The sequence below is a fragment of the Colobus angolensis genome, unplaced genomic scaffold, assembly GCF_000951035.1.
Source record: "Colobus angolensis palliatus isolate OR3802 unplaced genomic scaffold, Cang.pa_1.0 Scaffold19, whole genome shotgun sequence".
NCBI classification, from domain to species: domain Eukaryota; kingdom Metazoa; phylum Chordata; class Mammalia; order Primates; family Cercopithecidae; genus Colobus; species Colobus angolensis.
Window position 1 is genome coordinate 8,838,491 of NW_012115043.1, and position 24,872 is coordinate 8,863,362.

The 24,872-nt window shown below is 47.4% G+C and overlaps 1 protein-coding gene across 1 annotated transcript in view; it reads right to left on the reverse strand.

Annotated features, from left to right (window-relative positions):
• Nucleotides 1–24,872, reverse strand: part of TLN2 (talin 2) — a 284,115-nt gene that overhangs the window by 34,080 nt on the left and 225,163 nt on the right. Inside the window, exons 45-51 of the mRNA XM_011940468.1 lie at nt 23,191–23,310; nt 14,814–14,960; nt 11,338–11,504; nt 10,246–10,429; nt 7,203–7,328; nt 6,942–7,058; nt 1,921–2,106 (exon numbers count right to left, since the gene is read on the reverse strand). Of these exons, the coding sequence (XP_011795858.1) occupies nt 1,921–2,106; nt 6,942–7,058; nt 7,203–7,328; nt 10,246–10,429; nt 11,338–11,504; nt 14,814–14,960; nt 23,191–23,310 (1,047 nt within the window). The remainder of the gene's footprint in view (nt 1–1,920; nt 2,107–6,941; nt 7,059–7,202; nt 7,329–10,245; nt 10,430–11,337; nt 11,505–14,813; nt 14,961–23,190; nt 23,311–24,872) is intronic.

A 24,872-nucleotide genomic window follows, 5' to 3' on the forward strand; every position in this document is an offset into this window, starting at 1 on the left:
CACCCACACTGTTCTTACCTGAGCTCCTCCCCAGAAAACAGGGGAGCACATGTTAGGAGAGACTTAAAAATCTGAGGTGCATTCCCTTTAAAAAGACCATTTAATCATGGTTTTCTTTTTCTGTTCAGTTTCCCCTGTTCATGTCTGTAGCTTGGGGACAAAAGCGTCTGTCACCCATCAACCATAGCGACCTTGAGTACTACATCAGCAGAGTGGCTGAGGACTCAGGAGAGCCAATTTCAGTTCTGGTTCTGATAGTAAATAGCTGTGTGACCTTGGTCATGCCACTTCTCTCTCTGAGCCCACTTCATCATGTGACAAATAAAATCATTACTTTCGCCTTTCTCATATGGGATCAAATGAGAGAATATCCATGACAGCCCTTCTAAAATTTTGAGGTGCCGTGTGTGTACACCACGATGCACGCAGGCCTTATCTTGCTAGGTAAACACTACTGATTGAGGATGTAACCCCTTTGGCAGTTATCACTTCTGGTAGGTGGACTCCATTGAGCATATTAAAGTGGCCGATACTTGCAGCCTCGAGAGAGAGAGAGTCCTAACTCCCTGATCTAGCAGCCCTGGGTCCTTTGTGAAAGTGGAGTCTTTCCAGCCCTGTTTCTTCCAGCCCACCCTCTTCTCTGCACCCTCCGTCACACCCAGGGGTCCCGTAAATGTGGTACTGTCTCCCAGGGTTGGGCCCTTGCACACAAATTCCCTCATCGCCCCCTTCTTTACCTCCCTCTCCTTCTGAGGAGCCACCAAGAAGACGTAAGAGTTGGATCTTGCAGCAGCAACTCCAGCTGAACTCACTTTACCACAAAGAATAGCTCTGTTCCCTCAGACCCCACGCTGTAGGAGCAGGTCTTCAATTCTGGGTCAATGCCCGCCCTCACTCACCATGGCAGGGGATCATCAATTGATCGCAGAGCAGAAGTTAGAGTCCCTGGGGGCAAGGCTGTCCCTAGAAGGGTGAAGACCTGGGGTGGGGGCTCTTACAGTTCACTTTCCTGACAGAACAAAAATAAAAGTTCCAGGCCCTGGGTCTCCACAGCTCCCTCACCAAACACAGGCTCAGGGCAGTTGCTCCAACTATCTACCCAAGGAGCAGAGGAATTTTTTCAAGATGTCTAGCACAGACTGCGCAAAGTAGCTCCCCAAGTTCTGCTGTATTCCTCCACCTCACTTCCTCACCAGGGACGGCAACACCTCTCCTAGTGCACAATGGCTGACCTATGGAGGTAAGAAAGGGTCCAGCAGAAGAGCGAACAGTTTCCACTTGGAGGAGCTGGAACCAAGTGCTGCAATCCCTATCCACCACCCTCAGAGAGGCCTCCACCACACTCTGCAAAAAGGCCTCCTGCCTATTTAGGAAGAACTAGAATGAAGTGGGAGGATTAGGGCCAGCAGGGCTGACTCCATCCCCCCTCAAACACTAAACTGCCTTACAGAAGTCATTTCCCACAGGCTGGTGCATATGCCATAGTCAGCGTGCTTTTTTTTTTTTTTAAAGGGACAGGGTTTTGCTCTGTCACCTAGGCTGGAGTGGAGCAGCATAATCATAGCTCACTGCAGCCTTAAACTCCTGGGCTCAAGTGATCCTCCTGCTATAGCTACTCTTCTGAGTAGCTAGGACTACAGGTGCACACCACCACACTTGGTTATTTAAAAAAAATTTTTTTAAGAGATGAGGTCTCACTATGTTGCCCAGGCTGGTCTCAAATTCCTGGTCTCAAGCGATCCTCCTGTCTCAGCTCCCAAAGTGTTGGGATTTCAGGCATGAGCCACCACAACTGGCCGTGTGTGCATTTTTATTACAAAGTTTAAGGTTCTGAGCCCCTCCCCTTTTTCAGACTACACCAAGCAACCCAGTCATGACAGAGACTCATCTATGCATCCAAAACAATGCCAAGGCCTTTACCTTGCAAGCCGTCAACATATCTGACACGGCTTTCCGGCTCAGGTTGGCAGTAGCGATCACATCCTCCTGTCTACACGAGTTTCCAGCTGCCACGGCTTTGGTTGTTGCCATGGTGATGCCTTTCGTCATCCTTATGGATTCTTCAGGTGATGATGTCTTTTCAGGTACATCTTTTGACTGGAACAACTGGAAGTCAGAAACAGAGAGGTTAAAAAAATCAGAAAGGAAAAGAAAAAAATAATTTATTCTTCTCCAACCAAGATGTAGCTTGTGTCTGAAATCTGAGCCAGTAACTGGAAGAAACTGTCGCATGGCAGGAAATTAGAAATCTGAGTACAGTAATATGGTTCTCGTTTTCAAGATTCTCACGGACAAACCTCTTGTCCTACACTAAGCATTCACGGGAACAATATGGTGAGGGAGACGTATGTAGAGTGTTAACCTGTTGGTCTGCAGAAACTGACACCCAGTATTTACACACCACCCATCCCGTGAAAGGTCGTTGCATGGCTTCAGAGTTCTCTTCCCCCATCCCTGCTGGTGCTTTGGCAGTTTCCATAAACTCTCAGTCCCAGTGCTGGTTTCAGGGTAGGACTGACCTGGCCGGATCACTCAGGACTCACCTCTCTCTCTCTAAGGGGATGTGAGGTTGGGGGAAATGAAGCATCAGTTCCTTCTATTCTTAGCCTGTCTTATAAATATAACTGCATAATTGTGCAGAGGTATTCATGTCGAGTGTGCCATGGTGACACTGTGAATTATTTAGCAATCTACCCACCCACTCCCTTTACAGAGGCTGAAATAAATTCATCATGGTAAGTCAATATCCCATTTCTGCTTCATGCTCATCTGTTCTGGCTCTCTAACATGAGCAACTGGTACCCTGGATGTGTGCTGAATGTACATCTGTCCCTACATGAGGGCCCCTAGCCTAGGTGGGGCTGCCCTGTCTTCAGCCATAGGCAACCATGTTTCAGCAAGGAAGGCTTCCCTGATGCAGAAGAGCGGGCTCAGTCGGTATCCCATAGAATGCCAACCACTGTCAAACATCACTGCCCCCTGAAAATGGGCAGCTGCAATTAAGCAGTCTAAGATCCCAAATCCCCACTTCACCCTTGAATGTTAAGTGGAATGAAGGCCACACGCAGAGTCCTTCACACTAATGTGGTCCTCATGACACGTGTTGCATGCAAACCCACGATCTGGGTGAATTTTATTCAGCCGGCATAAAATTCAGTGAGCCCGGCTCACAGGAGCCTCGATCTCCTGGGCTAAAGTGATTCTTCCACCTCAGCCTCCTGAGTAGCTGGGACTACAGGTTCACGCCACTACACCCGCCCAACTTCTTAATTTTTTGTAGAGATATGGTTTCCCTATATTGCCCAGGCTGGGCTCAAACTCCTGGGCTCAAGCAATCCTACTGCCTCAGCCTCCTAAAGTGCTGGGATTACAGGCATGCACCGCCACGCTTGGCCTCTGGGTGAATTTTAAATCACACCGGTACACTTAGAATAACCCATGTGTCTGTAGTTTCCCAGGATAGCTCCAAATTTCAGGTCTCTTCGATCCCCACCATTAGGCCTGCCTATGCATGTCAGAGGCTGTGTTCACAGGGGTGCCTGTGCCACCCCATCCCTAGCTTCAGGAGGCTTAGCACAGAGTGAGAGACTCCATTTGTTTGGGAGAAAGTAATTATCTGGTAATCCAGATAATTCTTCTGAATCTCATCCAAGACCATCAATGTGGTACCTCTGTGAGTCTGCAAAACCTACAGTGTTACTGAGCTTGGTGTGCCCCCTGATGCAGATATGGCTTAGATCATAACATCCAAGTCCCTTTGAGTACCTGGAAAGCCTTCCCAAGAAAGACGGGTACAAACAAGCCTAGACTGTGAAGACTATAATAAATACCTAACTCTTCAATGTCTAGACACAAATGAACACCTATAAGCATCCAGGAAAACATAACCTCACCGAATCAACTAAATAAGGTACCAGGGACTAATCCTGGGGATGTGTGACCTTTCAGACAAAGGATTCAAAAGAGCTGTGCTGAGGAAACTCAAATTCAGGATAAGACAAAGAGGGAATCGGAATCCTATCAGATACATTTAACAAAGAAATTGAAATAATTAAAAAGAATCAAGCAGATATTCTGGAGCTGAAAATGCAATTAACATACTGACGAATGCTTAAGAGTCTTCTAATGGCAGAACTGATCACATAGAAGAAATAATTAGTGAGTTTGAAGATAGGCTATTTGAAAACATAGTCAGAGGAGACAAAAAAGAATACAAAATAATGAAGCATGCCCACAGGATGTAGAAAATAGCTTCAAAAGGACAAATTTAAGAGTTACTAGCCTTAAAAAGGAGGTAGAAAAAGAGATGGGGTAGAAAGTTTATGCAAAGAGAACTTCCCAAACCTAGAGAAAGCTATCAATATTCAAGTACAAGAAGGTTAGAGAAGACCAACCAGATTTAACCCACAGAAGACCACCTCAAGGAGTCGAATAATCAAACTCCCAAAGGTCAAGGGTAAGAAAGGATCCCAAGAGCATCAAGAGAAAAGAAACACATAACACACAATGGAACTCCAATATGCTTAGCAGCAGACTTCTCAGTGGAAGACTTACAGGCCAGGAGAGTGTGGCATGACATAGGTAAAGTACTGAAGGAAAAAAACATTTACTCCAGAATAGTCTAGCTGATGAAAATAGACAAATGGAGTTACATCAAGTTAAAAAGCTTTTGCACAGCAAAGAAACAATCAACCCACAGAATGGGAGAAAATAGTTGCAAACTACCCATCTGACAACGGGTTAATAACTAGCCTGTGTAAGGAGCTCAAACAATTCTATAGGAAAAAATCTAATAATCTGATCAAAAGATGGGCAAAAGGTCTCAATAGACATTTCTCAAAAGAAGACATACAAATGGCAAACAGGCAGATGAAAGGGTGCTCAACATCATTCATCATCAGAGAAATGCAAATCAAACTACAATGTGATATCGTTTCACCCCAGTTAAAATGACTTATATCGAAAAGGCAGGCAGTAACAAATGCTGGCGAGGATGTGGAGAAAAGGGAACCCTTGTACACTGTGTGTGGGAATGTAAATTAGTACAACGACTATGGAGAAGAGTTTGGAGGTTCCTCAAAAAACTAAAATTAGAGCTACTTTATGATCCAGCTATGCTACTCCTAGGTATACACCCAAAAGAAAGGAAATCAGTTTATTGAAGAAAAATCTGCACTCCCATGTTTACTGCGGCACTATTCACAATAGCGAAGATTATATATATGAAGTAAACTGCAGTAAACATGGGAGTGCAGATATCTCAATATTATATATGTGTGTGTGTGTGTGTGTGTGTGTGTAGCATTGTATATGTGTATCCATTCATCTGTTGATGGACACTTAGGCTGCTTCCAAATCTTGGCTACTGTGGTACACATACACAATGGAGTACTATTCAGCCATAGGGAAAAAAAAAATGAGATCCTGTCATTTGCAACAACATGGATGGAACTGGAGGTCATTATGTTAACTGAAATAAGCCAGGCACAGAAAGACACACTTTGCATGTTCTCACTTATTTGTGACAGCAAAAATTAAAATAACTGAACACATGGAGATAGAGGGTAGAAGGATGGTTGCCAGAGGCTGAGAAGGGTAGTAGGGAGGTGGGAGGTTGCGGGTGGGAAGGTGGGGAGAGATAATGGGTACAAAAAATAGAAAGAATGAATAAGACCTAGTATTTGATAGCACAGAGAGTAACTATAAATAATTTAATTGTACATTTAAAAATAACTCAAAGATATAATTGGATTGTAACACAAAGGATAAATGCCTGAGGTGATGGATACCCCAGTTATCCTGATGTGATTATTATGCATTGCATGCCTGTTATCAAAATATCTCATGTAACTCCTAAGTATAAACACCTCCTCCGTACCCACAAAAATTAAAAATAAACAAAAAACAAAAAAGGAGCTGTGTCTGGATTTTGATAGCAAACACTCAACCTGTGCAGTCAGGCGAGTGCCAGACAGTGGTACTTATGGCACCACGTTTTTCAGTTACTCCTGTATTTTTTAGTTTCTCCTTTAAAGCATGAACTGAGCGCAACATCCGTCAAGGCTAGATTCATTAACGATATGACAAGAAAACCCAAGTTTGTCACCCAAACCCTGCGGAACTGCTCTACTATTGTTTCTAGTGCTCTCGGGTTGCCTTTGCAGGTGATCCTTTAAAGGTGCAGAACAATTGGCAGCAAAGGCAGGTATCCCTCTTCCCCCAAAAAGTTGAATCTGTGATCAGACCTCCTATCAAACAGAAATCTGTTTGAAGCTACTCATTTTCGGCATATTTCTGTGTGTGGGGATTAGAATGAGTCAATCCACAACCATTGTAGGATCATAAGAACAGCAGGTATCATCCACATTGCAGTGACTCCAGAACGTCCTTAACTCTGCAATGCTGGAACAAGTCAGAAAAGAACAAGGTCAATTTCTCTTAGGTCAGAGGACTCCAACGGAAGGAAGCTGGATTTTCAAGGGAAGTGTCTCAGGTAAAGGCTTCCAGGCTTTTCCAATAGCAAACGGCAGACTTCCAATTCTGCATGTGTGCGGGTACCAAGAGCAATGTGCATCAAGAGAGGCTGTGCACTGTTCACAGGATTAATGCTCCAGATAAGCGCAGTCATACTGACTTTCCTTTTTTCCAGGAATTGTTGACAAGGCTTTGATTTTGTGCTATAGTTTTAGTGGAACTAAACCTGAATAGTCCTAAGTGATACATTTCAATTAACTCCTTGATTACAATGACACATCAATCCCAGCCAAACTCAGTGACACATGGGATCTCAATTATATAAAACTACCAGCAGGCAGGTGAAGGGGCATTCTCAGTTCAGGTGTTTTAGGTAAAACCTCATTGGTAAAAAACCTCAAATGAGCCCTGACTTGGGTCAGCTGTGGGACTCTGGTACCCAAGGGAGGTAACTGCTGGCTCCTTACCGTAAGCTCCTGCTTTATGCATTCAATTGTGGCCTCAAGCGCCCTGGTGCCCCGGGTGGCCTCATCCTCCACCGCCTTTACAGTCTTGAGGAGGGAGGTGACATTAGTCACCATCACCTGCACAGGAAGAAAGAATGAACTCAGACAGTGCAGTGTCTCAGGTTCAGCCCCTACTCCTTTTACTTGTGGATCGCATGCTATGCTTTCCTTTAAGTGAGAAGAGAACTCAGGTGCTCATCCCCAGCCAGTGCCCCACTCTACCTTGGCAGCCCCCTTGAGCTGGTACATGGAAGGGTCATCCGCTGGCTTGCTGGCAGCTCCCTTGGTAGCACTGATGAGATCGGAAAGGGCCTTGGCTACATCTTTGATGGCGTTGATCAAAACCACCTGAAAGAGAGCACCGAGCGCAGGTGAGCAGGCGCCAAGATGTCAGCTGCGGGCTTCACCAAGGCATGCAGCCTGAGGGCCGGCCAGGGCACAGGGAATGAGAGAAAGACAGTCTCAAGTCTGCAGCATGGCAGACCTCCTGGGAAGCGACCCTTGGCAATTCTGATACAAGTCTCAGGACTTTGAAAAGCTGCCCAGGGGAGGCTGAAGCCGAGCCAGAACGGAGAAGTCAGGTGTAAACGTGCAGCTTATGTAAAACCTCCTAGACAGCAACTTGGCAGATGAGCTGCCTCTGACAGCACGAAGGACACCAGACAGGCAACATCACTCACTCCTAACTGGCACCCTGAACACTGAGTAAAAATCCCCAGCTGACCCCGGCCCTCAAGGCCCCACAGCAGCCCTGCCCAACTCTCTGGCTGTGAGGGTGCTCTGCTGCAGGCACACAGGTCGGCCTGGCTTCTTCTCCATGGGAAATCTCAACTCATTCCTGTTCAGGGCCTTTGCTCGCTGTTCTAACTGAGCCTCAGCTCAAATGTCATGTCCTCAGAGGCTTTTCCCGATCCCTCAGCTAAGGGCCCATTCCCACAATTGCTGAAATTGTCAGGTTGCCGTTTTATTTACAGCACTTATCAGTAGGTGGAATTATTTTATCATTTATTCACTTATAAGTTATCTGTCTTCTCCCTCAACTTGAATGAAAGCTCCAGGAGGCTTAGCCTGGACTTCTGCTTTGTTTCACGCTTGTAACAGGGACGAACACCCAGCAGGTACTCAGTAAATACTTGTGGAATGAAGATGCAGGTATGTTCCCACATAAACCTGGATGTGATGCATTATCTGTGTTTGCTTTTCTAATTTCACAGAGACCACAGATCATCTTTTCAAAGTGCTGGATTTAGAGTGAAAAGTACCAGGTCTAGATGGGAATTACACAATACTGGGCATTGCAATGAAGTGTTCCCAATCCAGTAGCTCCAGTAACTCCTATTTCTATAATAATAAAAGCATTTTCCCTTTACTGAGGGCAGTGTTCAGGCGCTGAGCCAAGCACTCTACACACATTATCTCATTTACTCCTTGCCACCACCTTTTCAAGTGGGAACCACAATCCTTCTGTCCACACTCCCACAGCCTAGGAGTGGCAGACTTGGGATTCCGAGTCTGGTGAGCATGAGGGCACGGTCTTAACCTCCACACTATGCCATGCCTGTGTGTGGCTCCGGCTCCTCATCCACAGTGAAATGAGAGCGCTAGCCCCATCTGCCTCATTAAATTGTTTTGAAGATAAACTGGGATCTCCGATGTGAAAACGTATTAAGGGTGCAGTGGCGTGATCTCGGCTCACTGCAACCTCTGCCTCCTGGGTTCAAGCGATTCTCCTGCTCAGCCTCCCGAGTAGCTGGGACTACAGGCGCCCGCCACCTGTAGCAGAGGTTTTTGTGAACGCTTAGAATTCCAAAAGGCAGCCAGTCTGAACTCTGATGTTATCAGAAATCCAACAGAAAGGATGAAATGGTAGCATAAGGAATGTTTCCTCTCGGAACTCTGCTCCACTCATGGGAGTCAGGGAGGGAAGGGTTTTGCTGTGAGGGAACGAGGCGGTGGCCCCAAGTGAAGCAGCACAATCACTGCATCTCCTGGCGGCACTGAATGGCAGGGGTTTCTAACCAGGTTTGCCCAGACAGACTAGTTTACTGAGAATGGTTTAAGGAGTGAAAACTGAAGTGCTTGGCATTTGATGGTTCTGGGAATAGAGAACAGAGTTTTTTTGTTTTTTAAGTTTTGCGCTCTGGGAACATGCATCATCCATTTATTAATGACTTTTGTTGGCTGTTAGTTCAACAATAGGTGAACACATACTTGTTCAGTAGCCAGTAGCCACTATGTGCCAGGAGCTGTGTTGGGTGTGCAGGTTTCAAAGATGAGCACACTGTGGTGACTGTCCTTGAGGAGCAATGGTTTGAGAAGGGGACCAAGGAACATGCAGGTGATCTCAATGAAATTGCCAAATATCAGAAGCAGAGGTCACAGAAGCACAGGGTCCTTCCCTAGCCTACCAGTTCTTCTCTCTCTTCCTTGAGAACCAAAGTTCTCACCTGGGCCATCTACAGGTGCTGTGTTCATTTCCCCACCCCCGTCTGGCTGCTGCGCCACCACTCCACACAAGCAGCTGGGGACACCAACGTCCTCGATGGCACTCAGTGGTTACTGGAACGGGCCAATAACCTTCCCAGACTTCCCTCTTTCTTGACTCTCACTATCTCTGATGTGTTGAAACACTCCATCCTGGCAACACGACGCCTGCGGCTTTCCTCCCCGCAGCTGCTGCTGCTTCTCGGTCTCCTGCGCCACTTGCACGGTAACGTGGTCCGAGATGCTGGATTCCTCCGGGCTCTGCCCTGACCACCCTGGCTTTTCCTCTCATGTGGTTGCAGTCGCTATCTCTATGGCAACAGTCCCTGAACCCACAGCCCTGTGCCTGGGCAGGCTCAAACGCACTCACTAGCTCTACCTGCGTGTGGCTCCAGCACTTCCATCACCTCCACCTCCCTGCCCACACCAGCTCTTCCTTCAGGGAGCTCCTGTGCCCTGCTCTGGCTGCACAAGGAGCCGCCTTTCACTCCTCCCCCTCCCTCAGGCATGCTGTGCTCCAGCCTTCCCCAGGCCAGGCCAAGCCTTCCTTCTAGACTCTCCTCAAATCCCTCAGCTTGTCTCCATCCCCATGGCCACCACCACAGTCTGTGCCACTCTCTCGCTTGGATGACTGCCTCCTACCGATTCCTCAAACCAGACATACTCGCACACACATTGTCTACTTCAAAAGTTCCTGTTCTGCCTTAGGCCGCTTCTGAGGCGTAGTGTGCAGCGTTTGTGGGAAGACCAGGAGGACGCACTTCCCAGGCCCTGCTGGTACCTGGGTCTCAGGGTCGTTGGAGCCCAGGCTGGCTGCCCCCAGCTTGACCACTTCTGCGAGCTGGGTGATGGTGGCTGCTGAGGACTGGGCCGCCTGGGCCAGCTTGTCAGGAGTGGACGCAGCTCCTGACACGAGTAGTTTCGTGTCTTCCACCAAGGCCTTGGCTGTCTTGAGAATGTTCTCCCTGAGAGAGCCAGGAGGGGCAGGGGAGAGGGGGAGAGACAGAGGGCAAAGCTTGATTACTTCAAGAAGAAAAGAAATCCCTCACATGGGGCTTTTGTTAAAGGGCTTTGAAGAAGAGAAGTGCTGTGTTACACCTCCCCTTACCAAGGGCCTCTCATCTTTCACAAATGCAAAACTGGGGGGACAAGAAGAAAGTCAGCCAGTATTCATTCACATAGCCGACTGACACGAAAACTTCAGTGAAAGTCAGGCCCACCACCCGGCTCCGTTCCCAAGCCCTATAGTTCAATGAAAGGTCAGCTTCTTTTCTGTGGTTCCTACTGTCCCTTAAAATACTTCATAGTCTCAGTGACTGTGAGGACATGTGGGCTGGGGCACCTTGTTCAGGATCAGAGGCTGGGCTTGGGAAGGGACAGCAGAGCTCTGGGAACCGCCTCCCTAGCCCAGCCCTTGGATTGCAGAGGGGAAGAAAGGTGTTGGACACGTGGCGAGGTTTCAGGGGTCCCGAGCAGCAGACAGAGAGGCTCAGGGCAAGCTCAGCAGACAGGGTTTCCCAAAACAGGGTTTAAGCAAAATAGGCCTGCCCCCGCCATTCCCAATCCTGCTGCGGCTGGCCAGCAGTTCGAGGAAGAGCTTTCTGGCTCAGAATGTGGCAGGTCTGAAAGCCGTCCTTTGCTGTAGCAGGCTGGATTTAAGGCTGTCAAAGGCAAAGCTCGAACCACGACACTGTGTTTACAGTTGGCAGAGGGGGCTTATTCTGATTACATGGTTCACTTTCCCAACTTGTGCATCTTGTTGAAATCAAAACAGATAACTACATTTCTGGCTCCCAGGTGGCGTCTCCAAGTCGATCATGAGTTTCAGGGGCAGGCCAGCCTGAACCTCTCCCCGTCCAGGACCCCCACGTACCTGTGGTCTGCGAAGGTCTCACTGTTCTCTGCATTTAGCGTCCCTGCTGTTGCAAACATAATGGTGGTGTCCAGGTCGGCAATGATCCCAGACACAGCAGTGGCAGCTGTAATACATGCCTGGGTTCCTTTGTTCCCGGCCTGGAGGGCCGAGAGCACCAAGGAGACCTGTAGGCAGAAAGGGAATGTCAGGGGAGCTGGGAAATGGAGAGAACAGGACCTAAAAGCAGATTCTGAAAATACTGAATTATCTCCTAGGAGCTGATGTGGCTTAGGGGTTACAGGCACATGTCTGGAGTCAACGGCCTCGGTCTGAATACCAGCTTTGCCATTTAAAGGCCAGGTGACCTTAGGCAAAGCTGCTTTGCCTCTCCAAACCTCAGTTTCCTCATCTGTAAAATGGGGCCATTATTTCTGCCCTATTAGGGTTGACAGGATTAAGTAGGAAGAAAAACATCTGTCAAGTGTCTAGCAAGGCATTTGGCATACAGTAAGTGCTCAGTAGAGGGCAGATGCTGTTTATTCAATTACTACTATGTTTCTGAAACCACAGAATGGGATAAAGGATTAGGCTCCTGTGAAAGGTGTGGCAATTACATCCCCTTTTATTGGGTTTTCAGTAGGAACAGGCCACTGCCACCACTCATCACTCCTTCACTGGGATGGAAATTCTCCAGAATGGAGTTCAGAAGGGCTGGAGTCTGGAGGGGATCTCTACTTCTAGCACTCCTGTGAGCCGTCACCCACCCCCAAACCATCATTTCAGTGCCCCGAGGGCACTCGGGTGTCTTCCATGTCAGAAATCCTGTGCCGTCACCCTCACCCACCACATACACACTCACTGCTCCAAGATTCTTTCCTATGACATAAACCTGACCACGCTAAGACCCTGCTTACAAGTCTCCCCTGGCTGAACTCCCCTTCTGGTCATGTGTCTGCTTCACCCGGCTCTCACCACATCCGCCAGCTCCTGACTTTCCCAAACACTCCCAGCTCTCCACCCTGGGTCCGCGCTCTCCCTGCAATGCCTCCTGCCCCTCCCCCCGAGCCACTGAACTACTTGGCCTGCAAGACACCAAAGAAATAAGGAAAAGCCACCAAACACAGATGTATCATCCTGTGCCTCAAGCAGCCTGCAAAACAGTGGAGCCCTGGACACTTCCCCCTGCTCTCCTCTTCCAGAGACAGTCCGGCCTCCTGGGATCCCACAGCACACCGTTCTTGCCCTCAGGATGGCCCACTGCACCCAATGTAAATCGCATGTGTCAGGCTAGTGGCTGGAGGCTCTTTGAGTCCAGAAGCCCTCGTATTAATCTGTGTGCACACACCCGCTACCCTTGACTATGACCTAAAGAAGAATCTGACAACGTTTCGTACGTACATTTCTTAAAACATGCTGACCAGGGCAGGGGAGAAAACTGTGTCACTGTGCCAGCAAGAGGCATGGAGTATGAGACACTCTGTCCCCAGTGCTGCTTAGATCTCAGCAGAGGCTGTGGATACAGTCTGGAGGGAGAGGCACAGGGACCATTTCCTTGGTACCCACCACATTCTGAGACCAGCCCACAAGGAATTGTTTCTCTTCCTCATCTGCCTTTCTTTTAAATGCTACTAGGTCCTACCAGGAAAAGACAAGTCAGACTGGCATAGAGCTGCCCTGGAAATGAGATATCCAGGTTCTGGAAAGCCCCTCAAAGGATGCATGACAAAGGCCAAGACAACTATCATGGGAAGCCTAAAGGGGTGTGTGTGTGTGGGAGACGTTCTTAGCCAGGGTGAAAAAAAAAGAGCCCAGAAATAGCAACCCACCCTCTGTGAAGGGTGTGCCAGCCAGCAGGTGTTTACTGAGTATCTGCTAGGCACTAGGGGCCTTTGAGGACACAAAGGCAGACAAGTCATGGCTGTGTGTGGGTGCATTATACACACCATCAAGACATATAACAAGACACAAAGCATAGAGGACAGGGATGCACAGCGAGATATAGTCAAAAGGCCAGCTGCTAGGAACGGGCCACCTCCTCCCCTTTGGTGCTCCTTCCAGGTACCCCAAATCGGGGACCCACAGTCGGGAGAGGGAGCAGAGCCCAGGCCAGCTCAGGAAGATCAAGCTGCTTGGCCACGCCTGCAAACACTGCAGCTTGGACCCCTCTCCTCCCTTCCTGGTGCTCCCGCTACAAGGCCTTTTATGGGGGAATTTGGCAAGAATAACTTCAATAACAAGAAAGGGCTTTGAAAGGCAGGCAAATGCCTTCCTCCAGCTGAGAGATTTATTTCCTTGTCTGTGGAGTCCCAGGAGGCTAGACAGCCCTGTGGGCTACGGGAGAAGGCCAGACTGTGGCTTGGCCTCAGGGAGGGCCACGGACAGAGCAGTCTCTGTGGCAGCACCTTCCAGCTGAGGGTCCTCCCTGCCCGCCCCTCAAGTCGGTTGCCAAGTTTCTAAACAGGACAGAGCTCTATGTCCTATGAACCAGAGTGAAGGGAAGGGGAAAAGCTGTCAAGCCTGGATGCTTTATCCTGTACCTCAAGCAGCCTGCAGAACAGCTGACCTGAAAAATGATTCCGAGACAAAAAGCAAAGCAAAAGACTCGCATAATGGGGGAGAATAAAAGAGCTACTCGGGAATGAAGAAACATTCTAAGTATGGCATGGTTAACTGGGGAAAACTGCCCGGGGAAAAAGAAGTTTGGAGGAAAGTTTCAAGAAAACAGTCGCTAGATTTATTAAAGGTGTGACTATGTGTCTGGTACTTCACCAGGCACTTTTACACATATCAGCACAGAACATCTTTGCAGTTCTCTGAGTCAGACATTATATATTTTAATCCTCATTTTACAGATGAGGAAATCGAGTTGTGGAAAGGTGAAGTACCTTAGCTAAGATCTTAGAGCTTTGTTCACTACCCCATGGGAATCTCTCTACAAACAAGTGTCTTTAGAGTCAGAGAACCGAGGGCAAGTTTCTGCTTCTCCACAAAGGTACACGCCACTGCTCCATGTGGCCTAACCCACCCCTACTTCACTGTCTCATCTGTAAATTAGAGGTTACACCAAAGGGACTTTCACTCCTCCTGACTCAGCCCTCAGCACTCAGGAGCCTCCTTAAGAAGAAAGATGGTGTCAACAGGGGTTGCAGGAAAGGGCTCTGGCTCCAGGCCTCCCCTGACCAGGGCTCCTGGCTGCTGATGGGGACTTTGATACAATCTGCCCACCGGAAAGCCCTACAAGAATGGGGAGTGCCAGGGCCTGACCTTCATGGGAGAGACCCTCTAAGTCCTCAAATTCTCTGGGCCTATGATCATCCCAGCTCCCTGACGCGCCCTATTCTTGGGAGAATCTGAGCAGTGGGGAAGATCGGGGTGAGACAGCTGAGTCAGCTGGGTTAGTTTTCGCTTCGTTTCCTGCTTTTGTCCTTGATTACAGCGGATCACTGAGAGCCACCGCAGGTTCCTGTGGCTCTAAACCGAGGGCTGCTCCTTACCTTCTCCGTGACGGCGCGGGCGCACTCGATCAGCTCCCTCTTGGTGTAGCTGTCTGTGGGGCAGACCTGGAGGGCCCCTGCCTTCTGCACCAGGAAGATACAGCCGTGGCCCAGGTCCTGCACACGAGTGCGAATCTGGAATCCGATCTGCAGAGGCAAGCCCAGGATGGGGAAGGAGAAGCGTGATGGACCCTGCCATCGAGGCCTTCCCTATGTGGAAAATTTCTCCTACGTCCTATGGGAGCCTGGCTAGGAAAATTCCACTCCTATTACGAGTCTGTGTTTGGTGAAGTATGGAATTTGGTTGATTTTGCTTCCCTTTTTAGAGACTGTAAAATGCCCAGTCTCTACCTAACAAGCCTGTATCTTGCGGTCCTAGTGTAACACCCTCCTTGACACATATCTTTCCTGGTTTATGGCTTATCTGCTCCTCCAGCCACCTGGTAAGAATGTTAATTAGATGAACTTTGTGGGATAATTCTGTTATTCATTCAACAAGCATTTACTGAGCCCCTATTGTGTGTCAAGGCTTCTTCTAAGCAGGTAATGTGTTTAATTTCTTTTATTCTTCACAATAGCTCTAGAGGGTAATTAGAGGTTCAAAATGTGGTTTCCGTATTAAGCATATTTTGAAGTGTTCAGATTCTTGCAAAATTGGTATGTTTACCAACCAGAACACCACCTACCCCAGCTGTATCCCATGGGGACAGCGACCATACTGAGCCCAGACTTCCTATCAGGCTAGGTTTGAGGTTTCCTTTAAAAGGTACATTTTTAGAGCTAAAAGCTCAGCAGGCACACATTCTTTTAATAACTCCTGGGTTGTGTGATTATAAAAGGTACTTCGCCTAAGAGAGGCCAAACGGGCTCTGCTGTGGATTAGCTGCCAGCTGTCTCCTTTAAGGTGTAATAAATTCCACTTCCACCTCCCCGAAGTTTGCATTCCTCCGGCCCTGTTTCACATCCAATTTCATTTTGGTCTGATCAATACAGCTGCCATAAATAATCTGCCTTCCAGCCCAGGTAGGCAACTCAAACCAAACCAAAACAAAACTTTAAGCACGGGTCACTGTCATTTTCAAGAATCTACAATAGCTAGAAGCTGCGGCTCTTATTTTTCCAGCATCTATCAGGAATAGTTACGAAAAGATCTCAGGTACTGTGAATAAAACCTGGGAGATTTTTGGCCCCCTGGATGCTATCTTCCAATAGTGTCTCATTAGTCACAGTTAAAGGAAGGATGACTTCGGAGAATGAGGGGTGCTGCAATTGTTATTTCTGCTGTTATTGAAACACTGTTTTTAGGGAAAGAACTCTTCCTCTAAACCCCTTAAAGGCCCAAAGAACTTTTAAATCCATTCAGTAGAATATTCTCGTGATCGACAAAGTTGAGCTTCTGCTCTTTTAGGTGTCTTCTATACACTTTCTTCTCCTTTTTTTATGATGGAGTCTTTTTCTGTCACCTGGGCTGGAGTGCAGTGGTGTGGTCTTGGCTCACCGCAATCTCCGCCTCCCGGTTCAAGCAATTCTCCTGCCTCAGACGCCTGAGTAGCTGGGATTACAGGCGGCCACCACAACGCCCGGATAATTTTTTGTATTTTTTTAAAGCAGAGACAGGGTTTCACCATGTTGGCCAGGCTGGTCTCGAACTCCTGAACTCAAGTGATCCCTTGCCCTCCCAAAGTGCTGGGATTACAGGCATGAGCGACCATGCCCAGCCAAGTTTCTGCTCTTTTGGGCGCTTTTTATACACTTCTATACACCTTCGTACACCGGTGCTACAGACGCTTCATAATTAGGCAGGGCTGTCTTGTTGACTACCTCCATGCAGAATACAACAGCAGCAGCACCTCTGGATTGCACAACACAGCAGCTCTGCAAACAGATCTGGGGAATGGTGTAGCAGTAAGGCTGCCGCTGAGGCGGGAAAAACACTCCAGCCCACACAGATGTAATGTCATTTAAACATTCGTGTTGGCTGGACATGTTTGTTGGTTTGAAAATAATGTTAAGCTGAAGCAGGGGTATAACCCATTCCAGTTTCAAACAATGTGGCTCTTGAAGCGCTCCAGATCCATAGAGTTAAAACCTAAGTATTTCAGGGTAAGATAATCTAGAGACAAGGGCTCTGAGGTCAGTGGCAACCACAGATCTTTAAAGGCTAAAGTGCTGCTGGAAAAGTCAGGTAAGAAGGAAATGGAGTTAGAAACATCTATAGAATTTCAAGGTGAAAAAGATCTTACCAGGTCAACCTTCCCATTTTATAGACAAAGAGATGGAGGCCCAGAGAAGTGATGTGATTTGCCTAAGATCACACAGCTGGTCCCTGGCAAAACTAGGTGAGAATCCAGGTCTTTAATCCTAAGCACAGTGCTCTACTTGGTAGATCAGTGTTTTTCTAACTTCTTTGATTTTTTTGTGTAGCAGCAGAACCCTTCCTCTCCCAATCCAAATTAAATCTCTTGTGGATCTCAGTATGTCAAATGGATAGCAGTAATGGGTTATTAGTATGCTCTTCCTTTATGAATTAAAATGTCTATCTTTGACCCAATAAAAAGCCAAAAATGAGACTGAGTGAACCAAAGTGTTACAGATAAGGTTATGAAGGCTAGTTACAGCCTCAGCCACCAAATTATTTCTGTGTTTTGCTTTGGCGATAGTGTTGAGAAGATCCTGTTACATGCATAAAGAAAGCAAAGGAGAGCAGTTTCCTCCCCATTCTTGACCACTGCAGCCAAGGCAGGAGCAGCAGCAGCCTGAGATAAACTACCCAGCAGCCTGAGATCAGCACAAAACTACCCAGCAGCCTGAAGCAAAGCACCGGTGGCCCCCAAGGGGTTCCCATTTGGTCTAGACCACACTCAAAAGCTCCTTTCTGCCACCCACATGAGTGAAAGGTTGAGAGCAAGGGTGGGTTTTCCTAGCAGTTTCAACAATATTAAATTAAGCTTAAAAAGCAACACTAGGGGCAAACATGCAGAACCTCCTCCAGGGGTTTTGAAGAACATGGCATGAAACCACACTGCCAGAAGAGACCCAGGCTCTCAAACTTCTCTGTGCATTCCTCCTGCTCCTGTGCAGAGTCTAGCCTGAGCTTTCAGAATGAAAAGCTAGACTCCTGAGAGTCTAGCCAGGGGCTGATGGGATGAACAAATGAACAGGTACATGTGGAAAATCTCAAAAAGATGAAAGCCATATGAATGCATGCTGCTGAAAAAGGAGGCAGACTGGTGCAGAGAGGCAGCCAGGGTTGTGATTCCCGACTAACCTGGGTTTGAATCCTGGCTACTCCACATATTTACTTGTTACTTACTTACTTGGAACATTCACTTATTCCAAAGTTATTTAAAGTGGCTCACATACTAGCGACTGTAGTTGTGTGGTCTTGGGCAGTTTAACTGAGCTCCCTGAGCCTGGTTTTGCTTATCTGTGAACTGGGGAAGAACAAAAGATTATCTCACTGCAGTTGTGAGGGGAAACAGGATTGGGCCCATCACAGCATCCGATATGCGGTAGGACTTGATAAATAATAACTCTTACTATTACTTTGCAGAGGCACGTGGAATAGCTAGGGCACTTAAATGAAAGAGGACAAGAGAATCAACAGTCTACTGGCAATTTCCTAGAACATTTTGTTTTACTAGGGGAACATCCTTGAAAGGAAATCCTTTTTTTTTTTTTTAAGATGGAGTTTTGCTCTTTTTGCCCAGGCTGGAGTGCAATGGTGCGATCTTGGCTCACTGCAACCTCCACCACCTGGTTTCAAGCAATTCTCCTGCCTCAGTCTCCCGAGTAGCTGAGATTACAGGCACCCGTCACCATGCCCGGCTTATTTTTGTATTTGTAGTAGAGATGGAGTTTCGCCATGTTGTCCAGGCTGGTCTCGAACTCCTGGCCTCAAGTGATCCACACATCTCAGCCTCCCAAAGTGTTGGGATTACAGGTGTGAGCCACAGAGGAAATTCATTCTGTATCCAAAAAGATAAGAGATTTAGACTGGGCGCAGTGGCTCACACCTGTAATCCCAGCACTTTGGGAGGCCAAGATGGGCAGATCACTTGGGGCCAGGAGTTCGAGACCAGTCTGGGCAACATGGTGGAACCCCGTCTCTACTACAAATACAAAAATTAGCCGGGTATGGTGGCGGGTGCCTGTAATCTCAGGTACTCAGGAGGCTGAGGTAGGAGAATTGCTTGAACCCGGGTGGCGGAGCTTGCAGTGAGCGAAGATCACACCATTGTACTCTAGCCTGGGGGGACAGAGCAAGACTCCATCTCAAAAAAAAAAAAAAAAAGATAAGGGATTTAAAAATGCTAAGCTTCTCCATGCAATACTAAACTTCTCAGTAAATATGACCAGCCCACAGGGTGATCCAACGAACTATCAGTGTTTATTAGAAAGGAATGTTGCTCAAAGACATAAAATGTAGGGTTTTAAATTGGCAGCTTTAGAAAAGTGTCATTTGAGCCTCAAGAAAAACCCGCAATTCTTTTCTTGTCGAAATAAAAGTAAAATGGAGAAAATCATCTCCTGGTTTTGTGCCTTGGGTGAAATTAAAAGCCTGGTCTTTATGAAGTTTTGGATCTGATTCCAGTTGGGGGAGTCTAAGGAATCCTGATCGCCTTTCCTCACTGCCTCAAACAAAACAAAACAAAACCCACTGGTTTTTCCCAAGCCTTAAAAAATAACTACATCTGAAACCCGGTCAAATGTAATTTGCTTGGGATAGCTTGTCAAAGTTGAAAAGGCAAGAATGGAACTTATCTGACAAAGACAGAAAACATGGAAGAAAAAAGTGGCTGGGCATGGTGGCTCACATCTGTAATCCTAGCACTTGGGAGGCTGACGTAGGTGGATGGCTTGAGCCAGGAGTTTGAAACCAGCCTGGACAACATAGTGAGACCTTGTCAATAGAAAAATTAGCCAGGCATGGTGGTGCACACCTGTAGTCCCAGCTACTTGGGAGGCTGAGGTGAGAGGATTGCTTAAGCCCAGGACGGAGCTCAAGGCTGTAGTAAGCCGTGATCGCACTACTGCACTCCAGCCTAGGTAATAGAGCGAGGCCCTGGCTCAAAATAATAAGATAATAGTATTATTACTAGGTTGGTGTAAAAGTAATTGTGTTTTTTGCCACTAAAAGTAATGGCAAAAACTGCATTTACTTTTGCCTCGGGAGGCCGAGGCAGGTGAATCACGAGGTCAGGAGATCGAGACCGTCCTGGCTAACATGGTGAAACCCCATCTCTACCAGAAATACAAAAAAAATTAGCTGGGCGTGGTGGCGGGTGCCTGTAGTCCCAGCTACTTGGGAGGCTGAGGCAGGAGAATGGCGTGAATCTGGGAGGCGGAGCTTACAGTGAGCCGAGATTGCGCCACTGCACTCCAGCCTGGGCGACTGAGCAAGACCCCATCTCAGAAAAGAAAAAATAAAGAGTGGGTCCAGTGGCAGCGGGGCATCATTTTCCCACCTCCAGCATGTGTATCTTAGGCTGGAAAATTTGAGAGAATTCTAAAGCAGACATCCATTTCATCTGGGGAAAAACACTGTGGTTCTCACCACAGGCGCTTAACCAATGATTGCGCCAGCTTTTAAGGCATCTGGTATTTCAAGTGGTTACCGCAGATTTTCCTCAGAGACAAAGCTTTCGTCGCTAAATCTTTTCCTCAGCATTTCCATTTAGAAGTTGTGGCTCATAGGATCTCGAATTCTTTCTTCTTCTTTTTTTTTTAAGGGGAAACTAATCTGAAATTGCAAAGCTGCTGGAGGCTTTTAACTTTTCCAAAGAAATAAGTTTTCACAGTGATGTTAACAAAGGTTTGAATTTTCCATGAAAAATAAGCAGATAAAGCTCCTGCTTGACGTTCCAGGGCAGAGCTATGACTTTTCCTGTAATTGTCACATTCTGGAAAAGACCAAAATGCTGACCTTGCACAGCCGACTGCAGGACTGCAGCAAAGGGAGCAGCTTCTTATTTCCCCTGGATATAAATATTTTCACATGCCGTGATGGGAGAGCCCTCTTGGGTAAACAAATAATTCCACAATCTTGGAATAAAAAGCTACATTGCTTCAGGGATCTCCTAACTTTCTCAGTTTTCCTCAAATATCTGTCTGGCAAATGTACACAAAGAATTTTCCTTAGCAAGCCACTGGAAATTTTATATTCTCTCTGCCCCTTTTCACTCCAGGTCACACTGCTCTCGTGTCTGGAATGTAAAATACATTTCAAGACGTAACAGTGAAAAGGGAAACCTTAATGAAAACGTCAGCTGCTACAAATGCAGGGCTAATAACCAAAGTAACCTGTTGTACTTTTAGCAACACATTCTCTTTCCTTGCTGTTTTGGCATTATTTTATATTTTGGTTCAATGGTCTCTGTTGTAATAAAAAAAAAAAAATCTGCTTGTTTCACATGTTGGGTGGGTAGCTTACAAGAGCTCATGTGGAAAGGGCCCTGTAGACAGTCAGGGAGGTCAGCAGTTAAACTAAGACAGATGGTGGTAGATTCCATTTTTAAAGGTTTCTGTGGACAGATAGATATCCAAACCTCCCTTGCCAAATACTTCTTTTTTTTTTTTTTTTTTGAGATGGGAGTCTCGCTCTGTTGCCTACACTAAAGGGCAGTGCGCAGTCTTGGCTCACTGCAACCTCCACCTCCTGGGTTCAAGCAGTTCTCCTGGCTCAACCTTCCAAGTAGCTGGGATTACAGGTGCATGCCACCACACCCAGTTAATTTTTGTAGACAAGGGGGTTCACCATGTTGGCCAGGCTGGATCTTGAACTCCTAATCTCAAGTGATCCATCTGCCTCGGCCTCCTGAAGTGTTGGGATTATAGGCGTGAGCCATTGCGCCCAGTCCACATTTTCCTTTTGTCCAAGCAAACTTTTCCTTACTGTAACATAAGTTCCCTTACATTTGTTTATGGAGTTCAAACTTATAGGTTAGTCAAATGAATTATAAATCTAGATGATCTTACTAAAACAGGGAGTCTATTTAAAAATAATAATAAAAAAAAGATAGGCCTGTGTTAGGAGTCAACAGAATCTTAATATCGGTAACTGATAACTCTCTTTTTTTGGTAGTGAGTTCACACTCATTGCAAATAGAATTATTCATGCTACAGCCTAGCCAATTATTCTAATATCTCAAAATGCAGGCACTGTTAGAGACTTAAGTAATCCCATGCTAGATATATATGTATGCAAGTACATATATATATGGTACTCCTATTTACATGCATTGTTACCACACACATTAGAAAGTGATTTGTTTTGGGACTTCATTTCTGTAATATCTCTGGGAGTCTTTGTAAAAACAAACTTAGACCTGACTCCCAGAAGAAATAGCAGCACTGAGTTAACTTGGGGACAGTGACTGTCACCATAAGGAGAAGAGAAGACCAATTACAACCTTCTGCCTTGACAACTCGGTTCATTTAGGCATGTTTTGAACAGGGTTTGCACTCAATAAACAGCTTGCTGAATTTCACAGAATGTAATTACCTTTATCTTTCAAGTGTCCCTGTAATCCACTCCATTAATCTTCATTTCAAATTGGGCTTCCTTTCTCTAAGAAGCCATGTGGTTCCCCAAGCCCTGGACTCCTTCTGTTTGTTCACACTGATACAGATGCTATGAGGCTCCCTGGAGCTGCACCTGACCTGTGTCCTTCCCAATGGACCACCCCATTAGAAGTATGAGAGATGGCAGCTCTTAGAAAGTGGCCTTTGGGGCCCAACTTTGGCTACTGTTAGACTCTTACGGGTACAGGGATTCTAAAGCCAAGTCTACACTGGTCACTAAGGAAAGCTGGTCTAGGAAAAGCAGGGAAGTAATAAAAGGAGTCCACAGGAGGTATGGGGGGAGGGATCTGGGTCAATTCTTAGCCACCCAGAATATTCAGGTAAGACTTTGTTTCATGAAAGTAGCTCTTTCTAGGGAGAGGGACAGCTAATTTTCATACTGGAATTTTTCAACACGTCTGTGAACCTTTGGAAAACAAAAATAATTGCAGGGGATGTGCTAACTGGAGTAGGAAGTGACAAGATGGCAGCCTCAAGCTTGGCCATGCTAATAGAGACAACAGGGGATGGGCCTAGGGACAGGGGACGTGGTAGAACACTGTATACAAAATCCTTCTGTCTGAAAGCCCATGCCCCAGTTCCTGGCCAGTCTGCCCCATAAAGGGCAGTGAGCCTTGAGTACAGCCTGGAGCTGCCTGGGTCTGGACCTGTGCTGTGCAGTGGTGGGGAAATAAACTGGGCTCTGGTGACTGGGCTGGGGTCTTCTAGAGTGGAACTAAGCTATAAAGAAATACCCAGGAGTGGGCACCAGTGTGTGTGTGCATCTTAAAATAGGGGTCTTAAAGTGGCAGACCTCCTCTGGTTCCGCCGTGGCTGCTGCCATCTGGCCCTGGAAAGCCAGGTGCCCATAGTCACTGGTCATTTGTGAAGCCAGTCCTCCCAACTCCTCCGGGTTAGTAACCGACTTAGTCATCTGGAAAAAGAAAACAAGCAAGACACACACACACACACACACACACACACACACACACACAGAGAGAAAAGCATGAGAACCATGTGTTAATATCACTGGAAGCCAAAGGGTTTCATTCACTTTTAAGCTCCTGACGGGGTGAAGGCCAGGCCTTGCATTTGGGGCTAGAAGCTGGAGAGGGCAGTTCAAGCCAAGCCCATGCTGCACTGCACACAAAAGGCCAGAGCCCTCGCAGGGCCCTGCTCAGGCCAGATTCTGACCGGGCCGGTGGGGACATGCTCAGCGTTGGGGCCATGCAGCTTGGAGCCAGCCCCCAGGGTCCCCCTCTGGCAGGTGAGTGTGCCAGCCCCTCGCCAGCCCTGCCCTGGGGGGGTCACCAGAGGAATTCCCCCTAGAAACCCCCGGAAGGCACAAGCCCTGTTCGCTTCTCACTCCTGGGCCCAGGCTTCTGTGGGGGGCTGATCTGGTCTCTGGGTGCCCTGAAGCAGGTCCCACCCAGGCGAGAGAGGGCATGAGGACAGGGCTGTTAATAAAACCATGAATGAGAAGTGCTGGATAAGCCAATGTTTTAGAGGAAAAAAACTCATAGAGGATACAGCTTTGCAGTAAATTTGTGCCCAAGAATTACAAGGTTTTAGCCACAAATTTAGTTAAGAGTAGTGTGTAGCCCACATGGTCAAGTTCTGCCTTTACTATGAAGATACTTGGGATTTTTCTGTTTCATAGACTGATGCAACTCAATTATCTAAGGTAGCTGGCATGCTAGTTTCTAGTGTTTCTTCTTCCTCTGGACAAAAATACCTTTAAATTCTCACAAAAGCAGTTTTAATCTACCACCCAGAAGGGTGTCACTTGTCCCTCATCATGGGGCTCCCCTCCTGTTCCACTTCCTCTTGCTCTGGATAACAATACTGTCTCTTTATTTGTGGCCTTTTAAGACCTTGATTTTAAACAGCCTTTTAAAATACCTTTTGAATGACTCTCCATTCATCAAGGCAGGACAGGAACGTCCACCCCATCTAAGGCATGTGTACAAGGACACGTCCCAGGCTTCAGACTGAGATGTGGCCTCCAAGGAACGCACACTGAGCTGCACGAGAGTGAGTGCTGCCACGCACTGCTCCACTGCGACCTGCCAACAGGTGCACTGGGAGTCTGGGCATCCTGACGGGGTGAGGAGGGCCTCTTTCACACAAGGAGCCAGGCCAGTTATCTCAGGAGTGACCACACCGCCTGAAGCTCGGCTCCTTAAGCTCATGGACACCCAGGGTCAGGCCAGGGCAGCCCAGGACCTGGCTCTGGAGACATTCCAGAAACACCATGAAGCCGCTCAAACATGCTTTACCGCTGCTGCGCTGTGCTTCCTGCTCATCAGGAATCTGCGCTGAAGGGCTGCTGGCTCAGACCTAGGATCCGTCCCCCACCCTCCCCTGAGAAGGACAAGACTGGGCTCAGCTCCAGCTTTTCACAGAACACTGAGATGGGTGTACCATTCCCCAGCCTGAATTCTTTTAAACAAGCCTGGCACAACCACAGAGTTTCCATGAATGAATGGCAGCAGC